The following is a 21,023-nucleotide window of genomic DNA, read 5'->3' on the forward strand; positions in this document are numbered from 1 at the left end:
CGACACCCGATGTCCATCGTGCACATTACCAACACGCGACACCACGACACGCTTGCAAATTCAAAAGTCATTTAGCTGATTTATTCCTCCGCGCAATGTGCCAGCAAGTTTTTACCAATTTGAGGTTCAGATTCGAGGAATGTTTCCAGCGCAATGGTGCACACCTGGATGATGTTATTTTTAAGAAATAAATTTACCAGATGTCTATTTTAATTGAAATAAAAAATTTTGTGTATTGTATTTAGTTTTTTTATTATATTTTTTTCAAATTCGCCCACCCTGTATTTTTCTAATAAACTGAATTGATTAGCAGGTTATTTGTATTAAACTAACAACATCCTAACTCCCTGTTTTTGTCCTTGTATTGAGGTAATCTCATGTCATATAAAACAGAATATTGTTTCACCAACTCAATTAATTGTTCGTTGTTCATTTCGCCAAATAAATCCAAAAATATAAGTATATAAATTGACATTCGTGTCAAAAACTCGAAAGCATTGACGCATGACGTCATCATCACAACATCCACAACTCGCCGATCCAAATCGATTGGATGTTACCGCGTGTATTCACATGGCGTGTTGTCTATGTGCATCTGACCATATTAAATATATGGGATTGATAAGTACTGACATGCGTCGGATGGCGTGGTGTAGCGTCGCGTTTTGGTAGTATGTTTCCGCCTTTACACTTGTCTCTCATCCTCCACACAATTTTCCAATCCTTCCCGGCTATTCCTTTTATTCCATCTTACCATTTGCAACAGCTAACATCAGAAGTAGATATAGATTGTAAACCTATTTTAAAAGAGTAAGTGTGGAGTTTCTTGCCCATTCTTCTCCACACGAAACTACCTTTTGGAAGGGCCAACTAGAATCTTCTTTCTATTTTATTTGACGTTCAAAGGTGCCATTTTATGTGGTCTAATTGAAATAAATGATTTGACTTTGACTTTGAAGATGCCTTGGAATGCCTTGCCAGTTTGGCAATGAGAATGATATCGGAAAATTTTGATAAGTTATCATTAATTCAAATAATATTCAACGTTACATTATTCAGAGATGCTATCTATACCGGCAAATTTTGTGAAGGGCGGATTGACGCATGCCTTTGTGTTTAGTTACGAAGTGATATCCCACAAACACAAATGTTCTCTGTACACAGAAATAAATTGAAGATTTTGGTTTTTTAGTTAAATTCATTGTTAGGAATTACCTATCAAATTCCATAAAATAACAACAATGTGTGTTTACTGTTAAACGTGTATTCAAAAACTGGATTGGCCGTTCGCACTATTCCAGTGGTGCTGGAATAGGTGACCTGGAATGAAAAATAGACTGTCATTCCAGTCAACTGGACTGGATTTATACTATATCATTCCAGTGAGTATGGTACATTCCAGTTCTGGTTCACATTATTCCAGTAGCATTCCAGCGCCGGATTGGAATGCTACTGGAATAATGTGAACCGGGCATTAGAATGAGCGTCGAATCATTTTGTTTAGTCTTTCTACATAATATATACTATATTCTATACATTTCGCCAAATTCAACAAAAAAGCTAACAATATAGGAGCTTAAGTAAGTCAAAACCTTGAGCTATTTAAAGATTGTATTTAATTTTATTTTCCTGTAATTGTAATGTGTCTGTGTAATATTTCCTTTTTGAAAAAATCTCATAATTTTTTATATTAGAACGTAAATAAGATTTAAACGAAAGTAAAAGCACATCATAAACATTTAATACAAAACACATTCAAAACTGTCTATGAAAATACAACTGCGCAGGATGTGGACAGGCTCCACTGTAGCATCTAGAACACATTCTGTTATGATGCTGACAATTCCTAGATCTACATTTCGTGATTACACGAGCTCCGCATTTACAACATTTCACCATTTTACTTTCTTGTCTCAATTCAAACGGCCTTTGAAATGTCATTCTCTCGAACGGTGCTGGGAATCCAGCGATAACTGGTCGTTTATTGATTTCAATGTTAGGATGTCTGTTACCAATGCTGTCTGTTGGAATTTGTGGATTACGATTTTCTATATGAATTTCATGCATTCCGGTAGAATGTACGTCTTGGGATTGTGTTTGTTGAGGATTGGAAACGTGGTGTGATGATAGATATGTTGACTTTCTCTCGAACGGCGCTGGGAATCCTGCTATAACTGGTCGTTTATTGATTTCAATATTTGGATGTCTGTTGCCAATGCTGTCTACTGTAATTTGTGGATTACGATTTTCTACATGAATTTGATGCATTTCGGTAGAATTTACGTCTTGAGATTGTGTTTGTTGAGGATTGGAAACGTGGTGTGATGATAGATATGTTGACTTTCTCTCGAACGGCGTTGGGAATCCTGCTATAACTGGTCGTTTATTAATTTCAATATTTGGATGTCTGTCGCCAATGCTGTCTACTGTAATTTGTGGATTACGATTTTCTACATGAATTTGATGCATTTCGGTAGAATTTACGTCTTGAGATTGTGTTTGTTGAGGATTGGAAACGTGGTGTGATGATAGATATGTTGACTGGTTTATGTTCTGTGGCTGCGTGAGTTCATTTATATTTGAAGTGTTAAAAGGCTGGTGTACCCTAGACGGCTCGGAGTCCCAATGGTATTCTTTAACAAGTACTTGTGGTGAAATATCAACATTAACAGCCCTCTCTACGGGTCGATCTGGTATGGTCTGAGTACTTGTAGTTACAGGAGGAGAACTGGTGTCAACGTATTTTACTTGTGAGTTTTGAATTTCATTTAATTGTTGTCTTGCTCTTATTCTATTTAAATAAGCTCTGTCTTCTGCGCTTAAGTTACTTTGAGGCATAAATGGGGTGTATTGAGTTCCGTTTTCTTTCTTTGTTTGGTTATCCACATTCTGTGTAACATTAATACTTATTTCATTTCGCGGACTGCTGGCTTGTGTATGTCTTATGTTGTAATGAAGAGCCTTGGCTTCGGTAGCGATATCTATATGTTTTCCGCTAACAAAACTGTATTCTTTTAACCAGTCTGATATTGTTTTGAAAATTTCAAGATCTTTGTTGGACGGATTGTTTTGTAGATTATATATATTTGTCGATAAAATCGATATTCTGTCTCGGGTATTCATTGAGATGGGTTCTGGTGGATGACTGTTACTAAGCCATTTTTGAACTTCTTCTTGAATTAAAGAAATATTGTATGATGGCTCCAAGAGTTCTTTACTCGGTACGGGAACTTGTAATAGTGCAATGTAAAGCTCTCTATTTAGTTCATGCACGTCTAATTGAGATCCGGGATAATGTTTTAAGTAATTATTGCAAAAGGTGTTAATTTCTTTTTGTATTTTAATTCTATATTTACTACGGGCGGTCTGATCGTCTGCGCAGAAATGGAGGCTTACAAACGCATCCGCTAGGTCATGTTTAAAAACTTCGAATGATTCATCATGTATGAAAGGAAATGTTTGTGATATAATAATGCGCAATTGTTTTTTGTACGTCGACGCTTCAGGAGTTTCGCCATTACTGCCACTACTAAACAAATTCAGCCGCTCCGCCAAGTCCTCTATTTTTCCCATGAAGTGTGTTAATTCCCGGTCACTCACCACATTATTCAAACGTTTGAACACTTGAAACTTGAGATGCTCCAACTCCGCACTCTTTCTAACTTTACTGTTCGATAGTTTCAAATATTTCTGTCGATCTAAAATGTCTTCGGCTAGTTCAGTGATAATTTTGTTTTTTAAATTTTCATCAATGTCTAGTTCTCTCAACCAATCACTTAGAATTCTCTTTACAGGCATTGTCTCTCCAGTCTCTTCTCTATGGGTGTCACTAGCTACCTCGGATTCATTATTAATTTCGTGAATTGACGGTATAGATAACGATTCCAATGATGGCTCAATCTCTCTGTCCGGTGTAGATGTCGCTCGCTGTGGTTGGTCTTCGTTTTGGCCAAGAAACTTGTCGATATTCTGGGATATATCCTTGGCAATATTTTTAAATACTTTGTGCTTCTGTAACGTTTTCGGCTGTTCATCTTCATCGGTATTTTTGGAATCGTCAGTGTATATTTTATCACTTTCTTCTTCACTTGCATATTCTTGATGACTTTCATAGTTCCTGCCCCCGTCTTTATAATCTGATGTGAGTTTATTTCGAGGAATATAAGGCGTAGAGAACCCTACAATCTTATCTACAACAGCGCTTGCTATATCATCGATGTCCTTGTCCGAAAACTTAGTGTAATCCCTTAAAATGTGGGATATAGGTGCTTTTGTTTCTGCGTGAGTTGGTTTAGGAATGTCATTCAGTTTCTTTTCCACTTCATCTGTTATTCTTGATATAAGCTCTCCTTTTGTTTTCTTCATATAATTCGACGAATACTTGTCAAGGACTTTGGTAACGCCATTGTGGATATCACGTTTGGGAGTTTGTACTTTTTTCCACTTTTTACGACTCTTGGGTGCTAATTGGTTTGGATAACTTTGTTTTTCTTGTCTTGATGAACTTCTGGAAGATTTCTTACTAGGACTTGGACTGTTAGTACCACGTGGCAATTCGGCTATGTGATTATTTGGAGCGCGTCTCATTTGCGACAACACGCTTTCTGTTAGATTTTGTCTTTCCCTCGGTGGAATCACTGCGCCCGTTTCTTCATTTAACTTATGAACCCATTTCCTTATTGCATTATTTACCATCCGTTTAAGGGTTCTATCGTCATATTGTTTACTTTTTATATCTTCAAGATCACTTACCAACTTTTGTACTGCCTGCTTGTACTTATCTAAATTCGTTGCATTAACATTTACTGAATTTTTTAACCACTTCATGACTTCTGTATCGAGATCTTGTCGACTAGCACGAGGTGCGTAGGAGGACACAGTTGGAGCATTTTCTCTTATTTTCTTTACCAAATTGTTCACTAAATTATCAATGTTCGATCGCGGTAAACGTATATTATTATCTCGTAATAAATTTGTCAACCAGTCCTTAATAACAGAACGTGTATCAGGTGAGATCTCATTTGTATTCCCTTCTCTTGCTAATTCATTAAGTGTATTTTCTAGATTTTCAACAGCCAATTTATTTTTATGCAAATCCATATTTAGTTGCGGAATATCTTGTAACCATCGGAAAATGTTATCTTTCATTCTTTCTTTTTTATCGGGCCCTTCTTGACTGGGGCTGACTGAATGACTGACAGTGACTCTTCTATCTCGGTTTGCACCTTGCATCGGCTGTAACTTTGAAACAAGCTTTCTCGTGAGCTTATTAATAGATCGTGAACTAAGAGTACCATCTTTATTAACGACGTCATTTAACCATTTCTTGACTATGCCTTTCTTCATCTCAGGGTTTTTAGACTTAGCTAACGATTTCACTAGGGGAGCGATAAGCTTTTTTCTTTCATGTATCGGTAAATTCGATAATTCAGGAACATCTTCGAGCCAGTCTAAAACCGCATCTTCTATATTGCTCACTGGGCCTTCTTTCTTACCTCCATCAAAAGAACGGCCTCTGCTACTTCTGGGGATGCCTTTATCCATTGACTTCTTTGTTGATAACTGAGTTATATGTTCTGTAACATCCAATGGTAACTGTTGAACTAAACCAATTATTTCGTCTGTCAAATATTGTTTAAATTCTTCTTTCGGTAACGCTCTATTCATTATTACGGGTTTCAACTTTTGCGCTACAGCCTTGGTTATTAATTGTTTGTTCTTATCGGATATATCGTATTTGGATAGTATATCAGATACGAGATCAGCTATATTGTGTTGCCATTCGTCTTGGACTAGCAAATACTTTAATTTATTCGTAAGATTTTCACTCATATCGTTAACAAGAGATTCGCGTTTATTTTGTAAATCCGGGATATCATTCAAGCACTTTACAGTTTTCTGTTTAACATCAGCTATATTCAAATTTTCAATATCTTTTAGTTCATTTATCATTCTCCTAATAAAACCCTCTTTTTGATCGCTGGATATGTCCACGTTGTAAAATGGTGGAACTTGGTTAATCCATTCCTTGATAAGTTTTTCAACACGAGACGGAAGATCTTCAGGTTCGTTTAAATCCAAACCTGGGACTAGTTTCTTCAATATATCCTCAAAGTCTTGTTTGTTGTCTGCTTGTCTCTCAGTGGATTTAGTTTTGCAGACACACTCTTCTGGCGTTTGACAGAAGCAGGATTTCTGTTTCTTCTCTGCGTGTGTTTCAATACCCTGTAATGAAAACGTTATACTTACTTGGGATTAACAAGAAATTATTAAATACCGCAAAGAAACACATAAAAGGCTTGGAGAATCTTTGATCGAATTTTACTCTGATCTCATAAATGACACTGTTTAAAGTTTAAACTATGATTGTCCAATTACATGCTTACAATGCTTTATAAAAGCATACATAATAGATGGAATCTTTTTAGCAAGATCACAAAACAAGTGGAAATCTTACGTGACATGTTCCCTCAACACTCGCGTCTCTGGTTTCGCGAGGAGAAATAGCTGGAAAAGAATTATATTTAATTTATAACTCTCAATCCTTGTAAACATTGGGCAAGCCGGCAGAACGCCCATCTGATGAAAAGTGATGCTATCGCCCATGGACACTCACACTGCCACAAGGCTCGCAAATGCGTTGCCGGTCCATTAATACGCTATTTTATTGAATCGGAGTCGAACTGGGTCGAAATACCCAACTGCCCTCTGAGGGGCAGCTGGTTCTATATGTGCGCGGAAAAACTGCCATAAGTACGCTCAGTTGTGGAACGACGACGGACGTCGAGGTGGTCCGATGATGAAATTCAGATGCTGGTATCAATCTGCCCATCCGAACACTCTCCATGTTAATGTCCATGCAGTAGAAGATACAGAAGATGAAGAGATGTTAATAAATCTTATCCATAATCGTACTATAAGCCACAATATGTTAAAATATATTTAGAAACACTCGATAAAATGTTCTTATTATATTTATAAATAATAATAAATTATGTACCTTGAACTTCAATGCTTTTGTTGTCTTGAGGCTGTGAAATTAATATTTATTATAACTTAACAGTAGATACATAATCTATGTAATAACTTTTTTTTCTTAAGACAATTCACACCAATTGACCTAGTATGGGACTAAGCTAAGCTGGTGAAGCTTGTGTTATGTGTACTAGGCAACGGATATACATACATATTATAGATAGATAGACATATAAATACATATTTAAACGCCCAAGACCTAAGCACAACACCAAATGCTCATCACATCGATGTTCGTCTCAGCCGGGGATCGAACTCAGGACCCATGGATTCGCAGTGAGGGGTACTAACCACTAGACCAATGAGTCGTCAAGAAGAAATGTCATCCATTGATGTCAGCACCAAGTGACCTCTTTTAGTCCTCTCTGGGATTCTTGAACGTATTTAAATTGTTGATTTAAGTATCTCTTAATTAAGGACCCTGTTAACTTAGAGTTTGTAATAGCACATTGGTCTGGCCTTCCCATGTTAGTAACCTTTTTCTAACAAAAGCCATCGCTTAATAACATCTACCCTAATTACGGAATTATTACTGCAGAGGTTTGAGCCCAGAGGATTCAATCACACGTAGCCCTGGAGTGCGTGGCTGTGGCTTCCAAACAAACACAAATCCTCAGAGCAGTGAGGTCGCTCCGTGAAGAGTCTAAGTCTATAAGTAATATCAGCTAATTGCGGAAACTGCCCTGCGATTCTGTAACTCACTTTTCGAACTCACAACTAATAAACCTACAAGCTCCCACCTTTTCAGAATGCCAAATCATAAAATGACTGCTTCACGACTGATTTGAGAGCGACCGCCGATGCGAAAACCGCTGTGTGAGTTCGAAAAGTGAGTTACAGAATCGCAGGGCTGAGTCCACACTACAGCTAATTACGGCATTATTCCAGATTAAAATTACCTTAATTTGGAAAGTACGTGATCGGCAATGTCGCTTGTGATTGCTGAATCGACTCTTGATTTTCGGACAAATCTGTAATTTGTTTTAGTTCAACCACATGGCAGACTCATCAATGCCTATCACAGATTATTGACAAGTATTTTTAAAGATCTATTATCTTTTAAATCGTCAATATACCATCGGAATTATAGTTTACAGAAAGTATAAATATCCAAATTAGTTTAAAATCAACTTGATCCAGTAGAACCAACTATACCTTTGGTGAATCATCACACAAGTCCAGTAATTTGGTGCAAATCGCCCGTTTGAGTCCCGTCAAGTATCGGACTTCGAGTCCCGGTTTCGACATACTTGTGTTTAAGTAATTATACCTTGTGTCTATTTCTGGCCTGAAAAGAGTAAACTTTTAAAAGAACTTAGAATTGAACGAATGATTAAAAAATTAATCGAAGCTGGAATTAATATAAAAAATAAAACTTGAGGTTCGTTTATTTCTCGAAGGAAGTCAAAGTCAGAGGTGAGAACAGTACTCCTTGTGGATCCCTAATTTGAGCATGATAAAGATGCAAACAATGGCCGGAGTGAAGTACCGTCTCGCCTTGCTGAGCACGCCAAGCTTTCCTTTCAAATGACCGCGAAACTGAACTGAAGTTTCCGGACGCTGGCTGTGGCTTTAAGGAGAGTGTCTTCGAAGAGACTTTTTTAGCAGAAAAAGCGCAATCTTGTGTCTTCTTGGAGTTAAAATTGGACTAGATGTGGTCGGCTTCAGTCCGAGACTCCTCGTACCAGAGTTTCAACTTCAGGCACAAGTTTGCTTCGTACTCATCGACAACTGCCCGAGAAATACCTGCCCGGCCAATGAAAAGAGTATCCCCCGTGCTATCATTAAAAGTGTTATATGTTATCTATATAAACATATATATATATATATATATTTACTATATAAACAGCGGAATTTTTAAGAAACCGTGAAATATGTTTAGAAGTACTCACCTTGTATTAACAAGACTGGAAGACCTCCCGAACAAGAGAGACACAGAGCTCGTCACAACACCAATAGATCTCTTCGCACTTCTCTTATGATTCGAACTCTTGTACAGAAGTGATCTCATGCTTCTAGACTTTGATTTCTTGCTAACTGGATAATGCAATAAAAATTAACCCTATTGTTATTGTTTGTAAACGTTGTTATGAAAGTTATATCCGTAGTTCAAAAGTCAGTGCAAAGAGGGACTCTATCTTCATTTGTTTTTAATATGTAATCTGTATCAGCAGGTTGCCAATATTAATACAACACCCGAAGGGGGCATGAGCCCCAAACGGGCCAAGCACAAGCTCACCTCTCTCAAGGGAGTGTGTGTATTGTAGTTTAATGTATTTTAATGTAAGTTCTTTGATAATAAAGCAGTTTAAACATTGTGTGGTGTGTCATTTCATACGTTAGGTTATTTTCGTTCCTGGTGCTGAAACCAGGGACCTATAGACATGATATATGACTGTAAGGATTATTTCCTGACAAACTAAGTAATATGATAACGTTACTCACAACTCCTGCCTTGTGCGTAGCTCAAAATCCGTTGGACGATTTCATCTGATTGAGATTTCTCTAAGCCAGGATTGGGGTACTTCCTCAACGACTCCGCGAAGGCATCCGTATTGTGGAACATACCTGACAACATATATCTCTTACACATATAACATTTCTCCGTCAAATCGAACCTTATAAGAGCATTGAATAATATGGCATACCTCTTGGATTTGTTTGTACTTTTTGTATTATTGGAAGACATATACAGAATATGGCAGAATAGACGAGGTTAGAATTCTAAAGTCTCGGTTCAAGCGAGCAGTGTGACTGAACAATTATACGTTAGTGTTCATGATGGTTACGTTAGGAGGCGAACTCTAAAAAGCCACACATGACAATATATGGAAATAATAAACATAGATTTACACACGTTTTTAATTGTCCGTTGAGTGACAAAATGTCTGCTTCCCATTTTCTAAGAAATATTTAATCTTTTTGTTAATATTTCAATCTAATTATGTTGTGTTGGTTTTTTCTATGTGTATGTTTTGTTTTGTATGTGATGTAAATAGTTTGGATTGGCCGGTTTTGGTAGCTTATTTTGTTGAAATAAATATAGAATCTATAATAATGACTCCATTTCGGTCCCCTAATTCAAAACACTGCCCTGCGATTCTGTAACTCACTTCACGAACTCACAAAGCGGTTTTCGCATCGGCGGTCGCTCTCAAATCAGTCGTGAAGCAGTCATTTTATGATTTGGCATTCTGAAAAGGTGGGAGCTTGTACTTTATTGTTTATCGCAGAATCGCAGGGCAGGTCAATCAAAGTCCTTTCATGTCTCTGTTAGGTACTTACGCGAAATTGCAGACGATCGCTGTGGATGTTCCCATTTCGGTGGTGGTGGATACTCCATAGAGTAGGTGTCCTAAAACATTATTCTTAATTAATCTTAAAGTAAAGTACTAAACTAGTGCCTAAGATTCAGTAAACGAAAAAGAGAAAGACAATTTAGAAGGTGGATACATCAAATTAAGGAAACAGCTGATACATGGCAGAAAGTGGCACATTGCAGAGAGGAATGGCGGGATTTGTAGGAGGCCTTTGCCAAAAAAGGGCACACAGATACATACAATAATATAGAAATGTAAATGTGTTTATATTTAAAAGTATCTGAAATAAAAGGCTATTATTATTCTTGGCCATACCTAAGGCCATGGATGAATGAGAAGCAGGTTACGAATAGGATATACACAGCAACCTTGAATTGTGACCCCTTGAACCAAGTACAGCCTGGACTAGAGAAGGGGCAGGTCAAAGTACCAGAGCATGAATGTAATGAAGGTGGATGAAGCAAAGTAGTGTTGTGAATATGTGTGTAACGGTGAATGTGGTAAATCACAGAACAGATCTTTTTTACTTATGTAACTTTAATGACGTTGTGGTTTATGACATTTTCCTTTGAATAATTGTAATGTAAGGGTAAAACTTGCTGAGTTTCTTGCCCGTTCTTCTCAGAACAAGGCCTCCTGGTAGTTTTGCGAACGGTTGGCGTAGTCTTGCTCTTTCGCGAATTTTGTAAACGTTTTTGACATTCATAAGATTCTAAACTGAATAAACGTATTTTGATTTTGATTTGAGTATGTCAGGACTGTAACAAGTGGAGATCCGTGGTCTCTGCCTACCGAAAAGAGGCGTGAATAAATAAATACAAATAAAATGACTTACATTCTTCTTAAAACTGCTACCATCTATTTGAACCGCACTATCAGTGTAGCACACGTCTGTATTTGTTTCAACATTTGATTGAACTGTACGCGTGGGTGATTTCTTACCTAAAACGTAACATCTTTAAACTAACACAATAGTGGAATATAATATAGTAATAATGCGGTGAAGGTATGGTCTCACTGTGTTCCAGGTCCTATTTGGTCATATGTAACTTCCAAACGTAAAATTGGGGGTAAACGCAAGCCTGGTAGTGCTAGTATCCGAGACGGGAGTCAAGAAGCGATGATTGGCTGGCGACCCTAGTGAGGCATCCCAAAGAGAGAGTCTCCATTCATTTGTTTTGTTTATTATAATGATTTAATGCTGAAATGTCATGTGGAGCCGTACCAGCATTGTAAAAGGAAAAAAAGAGCGGCAGAGAGGTTCTTGTTTCACGCCCTTGATGGTAGGACTGTTGTTAAATGGAACTTGAACTTTTTTTTATGCTTAAAAGCTGTATATTTTATTAAAAATATAATGTTTTTAAATTATATTCTTGTTTGATTCGCGCTAGGTCCTTCCAATTTAGGTTAACGAATTGCTAGCTATGCTATATTTGAGCTGTTTAGGGGTGTAGGACTTCTTTTTGGCTCCTAATGAAATGCTTCATCTGCCCTGCGATTCTGTAACTCACTTCACGTACTCACACAGCGGTTTTTGCATCGGCGGTCGCTCTCAAATCAGTCGTGAAGCAGTCATTTTATGATTTGGCATTCTGATAAACAATAAACTACAAGCTCCCACCTTTTCAGAATGCCAAATCATAAAATGACTGCTTCACGACTGATTTGAGAGCGACCGCCGATGCAAAAACCGCTGTGTGAGTTCGTGAAGTGAGTTACAGAATCGCAGGGCTGGACTTTGGATGCGTACTCGTATATCAAGTCATCTATTAAAACATTCAAAACATCTGGAGAATACCTACCAATAAACCCCGGTCTTATTGGATCCGCACATACCAAAGCGATAGTCACTTCCTTGTCTCTCAAACCACGCAGCATCACGACTTCTCCACCGCCTTGCATCTTATAAACTGTAAGATTTAACAAACTTTCTTTTATAATAACAAAATCATTTAACAATATTCTTAAACAAGACATTACAACAACAAATCACTCTTTATATACACAAACAAGTTAACACTAACTAATTGAACAACAAAATTTCAAAGCACAATCTTCCACTACATAATATTATGTCACAATCTATTTATTTTTCACCAATTGTCTCCTGAATAGTTCCATTGTACGGTTTCTTTTATGAGGACAAGCTTCAAGAATAGAAACAGAAAGAGACCAACGCATTACGCATGCAGAAAGCGTTCGTTTGGACATTCTCACACATACTTTTCCTCAAGTGAATAAATCCAATTGCCACTTAAACATAACTTACACGAAACTTCAACAGATTGAGGACGATGCAAGTGAAGTCGGGTTGAAAGCAACTCTCAATTTCACTACTTGTACTTGGCCTGAAAATATTTATCGATTAGCTATTGTGATACTACACTGTAATAAAAGAGGCGCTGGACAGAAACCGGTAGAAACAGATTTTCCGCTAGTAGTTTTTCCTTGCTGACTCAGATTGAAGAGAGATAGTGATACTACAATCGTGCCGGACTTCCGCCATATATTTTGAGCCTAATATCCAAGTAGTAAGGACTTTAACTAAAACAGACCTAACATATTAGTTTTCTTTGTTACGCTTCTAACTCATAATACTTACATTATATAAATTAATTTTGGATTAAAAAAGTTTAAACAATAATTTTGTATACATTAATAATATTTAGTACATGTCAAGAAATTGATATCATAATATCACAGATCACGATTTATTTAGATTCTTTTTTCTTGATGAAAAACTCTTTCCTGATAGACGTTATCTTTGGCAATTTCTTATTAATCTTTAACGGTTATTATGTTTACAAAAATATTGTTTACATAATGTAATCACATTGTTATTAATTTAATTAAGTAACTGTTCGCAGTGACTATTCATACGAATTTTTTAATTTTAAAGTTAAAGAATAATCAACATTGAAATTAACCTAATTTCGTGTCGATAGATTATAGGGTTCCGAAAATTTTGAAATTATCGATACCTATTCATTTGTATTTCCAAATTAGTACTTTTATTTCATTGTTTGCAACTTTCTGTATTATTTAATTCTTACTAGACTTCTTATTCTTAAGTGTTTACTTTAATATCCAAAAAGTACCCAAAAACTAATCAGAGTTATTAATTTCTTGTTTGTACATAAAGAGTAATTTGTTGTTGTAATGTCTTGATTAAGAATATTGTTAAATTCTTTTGTAATTGTAAAAGGAAGTTTGTTAAATCTTACATTTTATAAGATGCAAGGTGGTGGAGAAGTCGTGATGCTGCGTGGTTTGAGAGACAATGAAATGACCATCGCTTTGGTATGTGCGGATCCAATACGACCGGGGTTTATTGGTAGGTATTCTCCAGATGTTTTGATTTGATTTAGGCATTGAAAGTGCAGCCAAGAGGAAGTCCTATACACCTAAACAGCTCAAAAATAGTATAGCTAGAATTTCGTTAACCTAAAGTGGAAGGACTTAGTGCAAATAAATATAAACCAAAGTATAATTTAACAAATTTATATTTTAAAAAAAAACAGCTTTCAATCATAAAAAAAACTTATTGAAAACCTTTCACTGGCATTTTCGCGCTGTTGGGATACTTATTCGTTGAAAGCACCAGCTCTGGCGTCACCGGTAATAGGTATCTACCAGACGCCAATTTAAATATTTAATTAGCGCCTGTGCACTTGAACCGGATATATAAAGGTATGTATTTGCCGTATATTAAATTATTTGATAATAATATAATGGTTATGTAGTCTTAAAAATCGTTTTGTATTAAATACAAATTTCCCACAATATCGTGGGACAATAATTAGCAAAATGCTAATTCTATTGACAAGCGAATCAGCCCGCCGTTTTTTACATCAAACAATAATAACACAGACTATAACGTAAAGATATTACCAAAGAGGTTAGTGCGCGAAGGTTTCATTCGCCACACTTTTATATGTCCGTCTCTATTTACGTCCTTTGTTGGAAAACGATGGAAGATCTAATGTCTGGTTCATATAATTTCATAATAGGAGTAACGAATGAACAAATTGCGTTGTTAAAAAATTGAAATGTTTTGTAATTATTAATAGTTTACAAATTAATAAGTCATTTTATTGTACAAAATACTTTATTACGCTCTATAAAAATACATTAGGTAATCAAAATTTTACAAATATTATAAACTTAGACTGTTACAAACGTGGACATACATACACACATACACTTATTTGCAAAACTTAGCACACATATTAGGAAACGTAAAATAAAATATCAAATTTCAATAATATCACACGTTTAAAGTTTTAATTTGCAGTTGCAGTTTTGTTTTGCATATTTTAAGAATATCAAACTAATAACCGCCTGCTTTTGAAGTCGGCCAAAACGCTTTACGGTAACTGGTCAGCATAGTCATTACATCGCATGGTCATGGGGTCATTGACCATTTCTTTTAAATTAATTAATAATTGTGACAATTAAATGTTATATATAATATAACTAAACTAATTTATTCTTAAATAAGTACAATCTTTCTTTCGAAGTTGTCTTTAAATTCTTCAAAATCACAACGGATTGATATCATTATTATTATTATTTGATTAAAACTTTTTTATTTAAAATAATTTTTTATAACCTTATAAATAGGGTTCAATTTCCATTGTATCTCGACAATAACGGTTATAATATGGTAGAATATTATCAGGTATTTCGAATGTTAAGATAAAAGTTTCAACATAGATGGGCGTAAGTGTAAATAAACGAACTAAAGTGGTAACCACGTCACTATGTTATAATAAGTTTGATTGATTTCAGTAAATTAAATTTTTGTTTGTAATAATTATTTCTTTAGGATACATTTTTAATTTTTATAACATTGATCTTTAAGTTCTGTCAGTTTCATTTATTTTAAATTGTGACGGGAGTGATAAAGATAAAACATACCTAATATAAACTTATATAATAAGCCTTAAACAGCTGTTTAGCTGTTTAAGGCTTAATGTACGGTTATAATGAAGCCTACGTAGCAAATATATGGAAAATCTTAAAAGATTAAAATGGGTTAACCATTTAAAACCGGAATATATAGGTATTTAAAATTTTTCCCACTTATCTTTAGTACAACGCATATCTTATTTAGTTATTCCATGGACGGTTATATATATGTAGCTAACTTCATACCATATTTTTTACGTTACATTCATATTTGTTTTCACTATATCAAACTTCAAGTCAGTCGTTATACAGCACTTGGTAGGACCGCACGTGTCCAGTTGATACAAAAACAACGCAAAATTCGTTAAGGAAAACCGTTTGAAAAGAATTTAAAAGTTTTAATTATCGTTTTTATGTTTTAAATAGTATATTTATTTGTTAATAATTAGTGACAGAAATGGAAGACGTGTATACAATAAAAGTGAAAACGAAACCAGATCCAAGGAACTTGTATCCATCGGAACGTCGGTATTCTGCGTCGACCGTGTCTGGCTTTGCTTGGGTTCACATTGTTCTGGCGATAACATTACTAATATTAACAAGCCTAACATTAATCATACCAAACGAAAATTCAGAATTTACTAACATATCTAACTTCAAGAATTCCACAAACAACGATAATTCATATCTGTTAGTGATGGCGCCAAGTTTAGTGTCAATATTCGCGTTGACAGCTGGTTTGACTGCAATTTTGTCTTCTGTGAAGTGGTACATTGATAAAAATATAGCATTGTTTTTCATAGCGTCTGTTGTTGCGTTTTTATCGTGTTTATTAGCCATTTGTTTGATTATAACATGGGGATTAACTAATAATGGCGAGAGAGAAGTCTTTGTGTTAAAACACACCGATATACTCAATAAGAATGAGACCCACTTGGTAATTAATCGAAATGTTACCGAAGAACAAACTAAATTGTTTACAAATAATGTTTTGTTTGTGAATATTTTGATTGCTACGATATTAGAGTTGATCTTGTCGATTTTAAGTATAAAAATCTCATATAAAGGTATGAAAAACACGTATAATGTTGAGGATAAACGCGGAGATTGTGTCCAAGTCGTGACAAAGATAAAAGGAACACAGGGAAGAAAATTTCACCCCAAACTTAATAGGATTTTTCTTGCCCATAATAAAAATGGTTTTTATTTGAAGAATGAAAAAGCGAAAACTCCAGAGACAAGTTCCGAGTTGTATAAAGAACGAATGATGGATTTTTTGAATGAGTCCTTTGAAGGGTCATCAAACCCGGAACAATCCAGTGAGCAATCAGAAACAGCCGTAAAACCCGGGACCCCCAATAAACGAATAACACCACTAAGTTGGGGAGATTCACCAGATCATAGTGTGTATAATCAAAATACAGTGAATTTTGAAAGAGTTTTCAAGTTTCACAATGATAAGACTGATAATAAAGAGTGACAAATTTGTTACAAGAATCAAAAGCTTAAATATCTACATAAAAATAGGCAACTCAAATATTGGATAAATTTGTATTAAATGTGAGAACATAACTTATTAACATAATACATTATGTATAATTTAACCATAGCGCTAAGAAAACCTATGATATAAATAAATAGTGAAAATTGGATTAATATATAATATGTTATGTGATATTTATATGATATCTTGCCCACAAATAATATAATATTAATTGGAGCTGAAAGGTCATGGGTTAAGCGTAGTATGAAATTGTTCAATTAAAATACATTGTTTTTTGTCTTTGTATAAACTTTCATTAATATATTAAACTATGTTATCACATAATGTAAACAATTATATATTTTTTTTATGTAACAGGAGGCAAACAGGGAGCACTTGCAAGCCTTCTGGCAACACATATTGCCAGAAGTGGCACTAGGCTTGTAAGTGCATTGCCGGCCTTCAAGACAAGAATGTGTACGCTCTTTTCTTGAAGGACCCTAAGTTGAATTGGTTTGAAAATACTTCAGTGGGCAGCTAGTTCATAGCGGTGGTGCGTGGTTGGCAAAAACTGACTTAAGAAACAACAACTCCTCTGAACACTCCATTCCCTGGCAAGACTATAAGAATAATGATAATCATCTCACAAAAAAACTTGAATCTTACATAATAGAAATAATTGATGAAGTTATAAATTATATTAAATAGAATTATATCACAATGATAAGTATAGATAGAAAAAACCTTATTTTAATCAAACAGATGTCTATCTAAGCTCAGAAAGTATATGGTATGACCATCATTTCTGAACCAATACATTTTTAGCATTAAGGGAAATACTAAGCATACCTCTTGACTGGAATCTAATATAGCAAATCTCTCTAGTTGTAGTCTGCTGTATGTATGTTTGGTCTAAACCATAACTACTGTTGCTTTTAAAACATCACTCCTTTCCTATATACAAATATAAATAATACATAGTTACCATGTAAGTTGGCAATACTACATGAGTAGAAGTTTTAACAAATCTATTTGTTCTAAACTTGTCAAACTACATGTCTTTAATTGGAATTTTGTGGGTCTTAAGGCCAAGGCATGCTAGTTTTCTCACTGTTTTCCTTGATCATGCGAATGTTAAGTATGCATCAAATGGATTGAACAATTAGTCTGATCCTGAAACAACTAGTTTACCACTGCTGAATATTGTTAATAGTGATAGAAATTATTTTGTGATATTTTATAATTTTTTATATGACCTTGTATTTATCTTATAATAAATTTATTTTAAAGATTAATCTTTTATTTGCGAGTTTTACTATCTTTAAAAGAAATTTAAGTCATAATTGCATACACATATTATGTATGTTACTATTTATTTTCCATATGCCAGTTCATTACCGGCTTTTAGAAATTCATATTCGTTGACTATAAGGCGAATTGGTTCGGGAATACTTCAGTGGGTAGCTGGTACCACAGTGGTGGTGCGCAGCAAAAACTGTGCCTTTAGAAACGCTCGTCGAGGTGATACGGATGGTATTTTGTATTCTACCTTAACATCCGATGATGAAACTCAGCTGCAGGTTTGTTAATGAATAGTTTTGAATCGTTAGTGAAAATTTAGTTTCTAAAGTGGTTAAAGAAATCGCCTCTGATAGACCACAAGCCCACGAACAAAAAATACCTGTGAAATGACCCAACGTGAATTACGTTTAGAAGGCTGTTACTATATCTGAAAATAACTCTGAGCAATATGCCGTAATTTCTGAGCGGTACATATGAGTATGTGAGTGAATGGAATTTCTCAGGTACAAGTGAGGAATTTCGACTAATTATTAATGCACGGCTTTGTTATAAGTGTATAGATGATTAAAAATAAATGTCGAAAAACCTAGTGCCGTACTAAAGTGATGGTACCGGAAGTCGGTGCAAATTTTTAATTCGACGATAGTTGCAGAAGCAATATAGGTCATTTATTACTTAGATTGTTTTGATAATAGACAACTATTATCAAAACAATCTAATTTTTACTTTTCGTTACGTTATAATGTTAGTCAAACAAAGGTGAGACGAAATCCCAAACTATCCTAAAGGCAAAATATATTAAAACACAAAACAAGAAAAAAATATTTTATTCATTTGAAATCTTAATACTAGTGTATTGTCTTTTATTGACATAAGTTTTACACATTTAAAGAAAACACTTTTTTAACATCAGAAAAATTTAAAATTATGTAAAATAATTGTAAAGTTATAATAAAACATCTTCAATCTGGTAAAAAAGTGTTTTCTTTAAATCTTAATACTAAACGAATTATCATGTCAATTAAATCTAATTAAAAGTAAATAGGAAACAATAATGGTGGGTAAGTCACGCTCTTCCAATTGTCAAGAAGTATTAACAAAAACAGTGTAGTTTTATTGGATATTTAGATTTATGCCCATAAATCAACTTAGGCTAGTTTTGAAAAGAAAGTATCTATGCCTTTGAGATGCTTTGTGGTGCTGAAAGCAAATGCTCAGAATACCGTGGACTGCGAAGAGCACCAATACATTGATTCTGACCCAACTCCGCATACAAACTTGCCAGTCTACCATATGCCGACGAATTGTATTATTGATCGTGGTTCACACAAGGCAAAAGATCACGTGGTAGTTCACCAACCAGATGGACCGATCAAGTGAGACTTAGGCCCTTTCTCCACTGCTCCGGTCCGGTGTCAGATACCGGAATGAGTCATGAGATAAATATCGGAAAGCCGGATTGCGCTTCTCCAATATATCCGATCCGACAATAATCGATACTTATATATTTATCATGCAACACCTATATTAACTAAAACCCATATACTTTATTTTATTAATAAAACGTTCTAAATTCTGAATATTTTATTGCCCTGGCAAGTCAATTACTTTTTTTATATTGTCTATCTTAAAATATTAAAATCTGCTTAGTAAATAGTTCACTAATACTATGGTATAAAAATATAAATAAATAGCAACATAATTTGGTTTGGTCCAGGTTATCCAGATTCTTTCAAATTAAACAAACTATAAATAATCCTGTTAATAATAATTTATAACCACTTGGATATACTTGGACCGATAAAACACCGCGTTCCGATCTAGCAAGTTATCGGATCGTTAAAAACCGGATGCCGGAGTAGTGGAGAAGTACGTAAGTACTGTTGTGAGTTTCTAAATCGGTAATTAACGTGAAACGGCCTTATCGTCCTGATACACTGTCAAAAGAGAGGCGCTGGACAGAAACCGATGGAAACAGATCCGCTCCAGATGCTTCTTTACTGACCACGACGCTCAAACATGAGCCGTCGATAAAAGAGAGAGAAAGAGGTATGGATTAACATTAATATTATTGAAGTTATACTTCTTTAGGCGCGTTATGAAAAATTGATGAGAGTGAAATTTTACGACGTGCGCGCACCGTGACACAAAATTAACAGAATGAAGTTGCCCACGGAAGATGCTACGGCATTGGACATAATTTAAAAACAACATTCGAATAATAATAAAATTTATGTTACACTTAATGTAAGAGAATAATAATAAATATTTATTTATTTAATTTTTCAAATGTAAACTGAACTTTATTGACTATAATGACTCCTTTTCCAGCCTTTGATTATTTAATTGTAATTAATTATTTGCATGCAATCAAAAACTATTTTTAATAATACCAAAGAAGTATAACTTCTTACGCGCGTACATAAGTACACGCACCCTTTTATTTAACAAAATCTGTTGATGTTGCAGGTCAGATAACAATAATTAAAAACATGCGAGGTGGCACCATATTAAACATTTTATCAACGAAAAAACTTACCACGTATAATAAAATAAATGCTAAGCTCTCGTTAAACGTCAATTAATCAATAGAGCCTTTTATAAATTTGTCAAAGTTATTGTGTTAAATGTTATAGAGGCCATTGGTGCACAGCCCCAGCGAACTCAGGGAGGAGAGACACGCTGAAGCCACTAGGCCAACACTGCTCTTGTATTTATTAATGATGTCTTATTATTTTGAATGGACTATCTGACAGTAATACGTAAGTGTTATGGAGTAAATAACTTGTAAATAATCATTATTCAAAAAATAATATGTCAAGTGCACTAAAGACTGTTTTGTAAAGGAATATTGACTTTTTTATGTTACGTCATGACGGATGCGACGCCATCTTGTTTAAGGCGTTTTGTCGAGATTTTTTAAACTTTTAAAAATAGAATTGCAAATAATCTATATAGGTTATATAGACACG

At 34.8% G+C, this 21,023-nt stretch overlaps 2 protein-coding genes across 3 annotated transcripts; one reads left to right on the top strand and one right to left on the bottom strand.

The window, feature by feature from the left end:
• Positions 1–1,721: 1,721 nt before the first annotated feature.
• On the bottom strand, positions 1,722–12,703 carry LOC125062845. 2 transcript variants are annotated; one of them, XM_047669038.1, is made up of 12 exons: positions 12,625–12,703; positions 12,158–12,265; positions 11,191–11,297; positions 10,321–10,390; positions 9,481–9,603; positions 8,928–9,072; positions 8,191–8,323; positions 7,935–8,006; positions 7,001–7,031; positions 6,458–6,507; positions 2,537–6,225; positions 1,722–2,335 (listed from the first exon to the last, which is right to left on the bottom strand). In XM_047669038.1, the coding sequence occupies exons 2-12, from the start codon at positions 12,255–12,257 to the stop codon at positions 1,756–1,758; spliced, it is 5,100 nt and encodes a 1,699-aa protein (XP_047524994.1). In that variant the 5' UTR covers positions 12,258–12,265; positions 12,625–12,703; the 3' UTR covers positions 1,722–1,755. The 2 variants fall into 2 exon arrangements, with proteins under 2 accessions (XP_047524994.1, XP_047524993.1); XM_047669037.1 differs by having other exon boundaries at positions 1,722–6,225.
• Positions 12,704–15,554: 2,851 nt separating this feature from the next.
• Positions 15,555–18,051, top strand: LOC125062717. Its single transcript, XM_047668803.1, has one exon. It carries the CDS (start codon positions 15,724–15,726, stop codon positions 16,744–16,746), a length of 1,023 nt encoding a protein of 340 aa, XP_047524759.1. The 5' UTR covers positions 15,555–15,723; the 3' UTR covers positions 16,747–18,051.
• Positions 18,052–21,023: the final 2,972 nt, after the last annotated feature.

Source organism: Pieris napi, chromosome Z (assembly GCF_905475465.1).
Source record: "Pieris napi chromosome Z, ilPieNapi1.2, whole genome shotgun sequence".
Lineage (NCBI taxonomy): Eukaryota > Metazoa > Arthropoda > Insecta > Lepidoptera > Pieridae > Pieris > Pieris napi.

Bases quoted from the DNA above. Each gene is read 5' to 3' on its own strand.
- LOC125062845 (XM_047669037.1), bottom strand. From the start codon at position 12,257: ATGCAAGGCGGTGGAGAAGTCGTGATGCTGCGTGGTTTGAGAGACAAG. The intron at 10,391-11,190 runs GTAAGTCATTTT...ATAATGTTTTAG, and splicing joins GTAGCAGTTTTAAGAAGAAT to GACACCTACTCTATGGAGTA. The intron at 9,073-9,480 runs GTGAGTAACGTT...TGCATTATCCAG, and splicing joins CTACGCACAAGGCAGGAGTT to TTAGCAAGAAATCAAAGTCT.
- LOC125062717 (XM_047668803.1), top strand. From the start codon at position 15,724: ATGGAAGACGTGTATACAATAAAAGTGAAAACGAAACCAGATCCAAGG.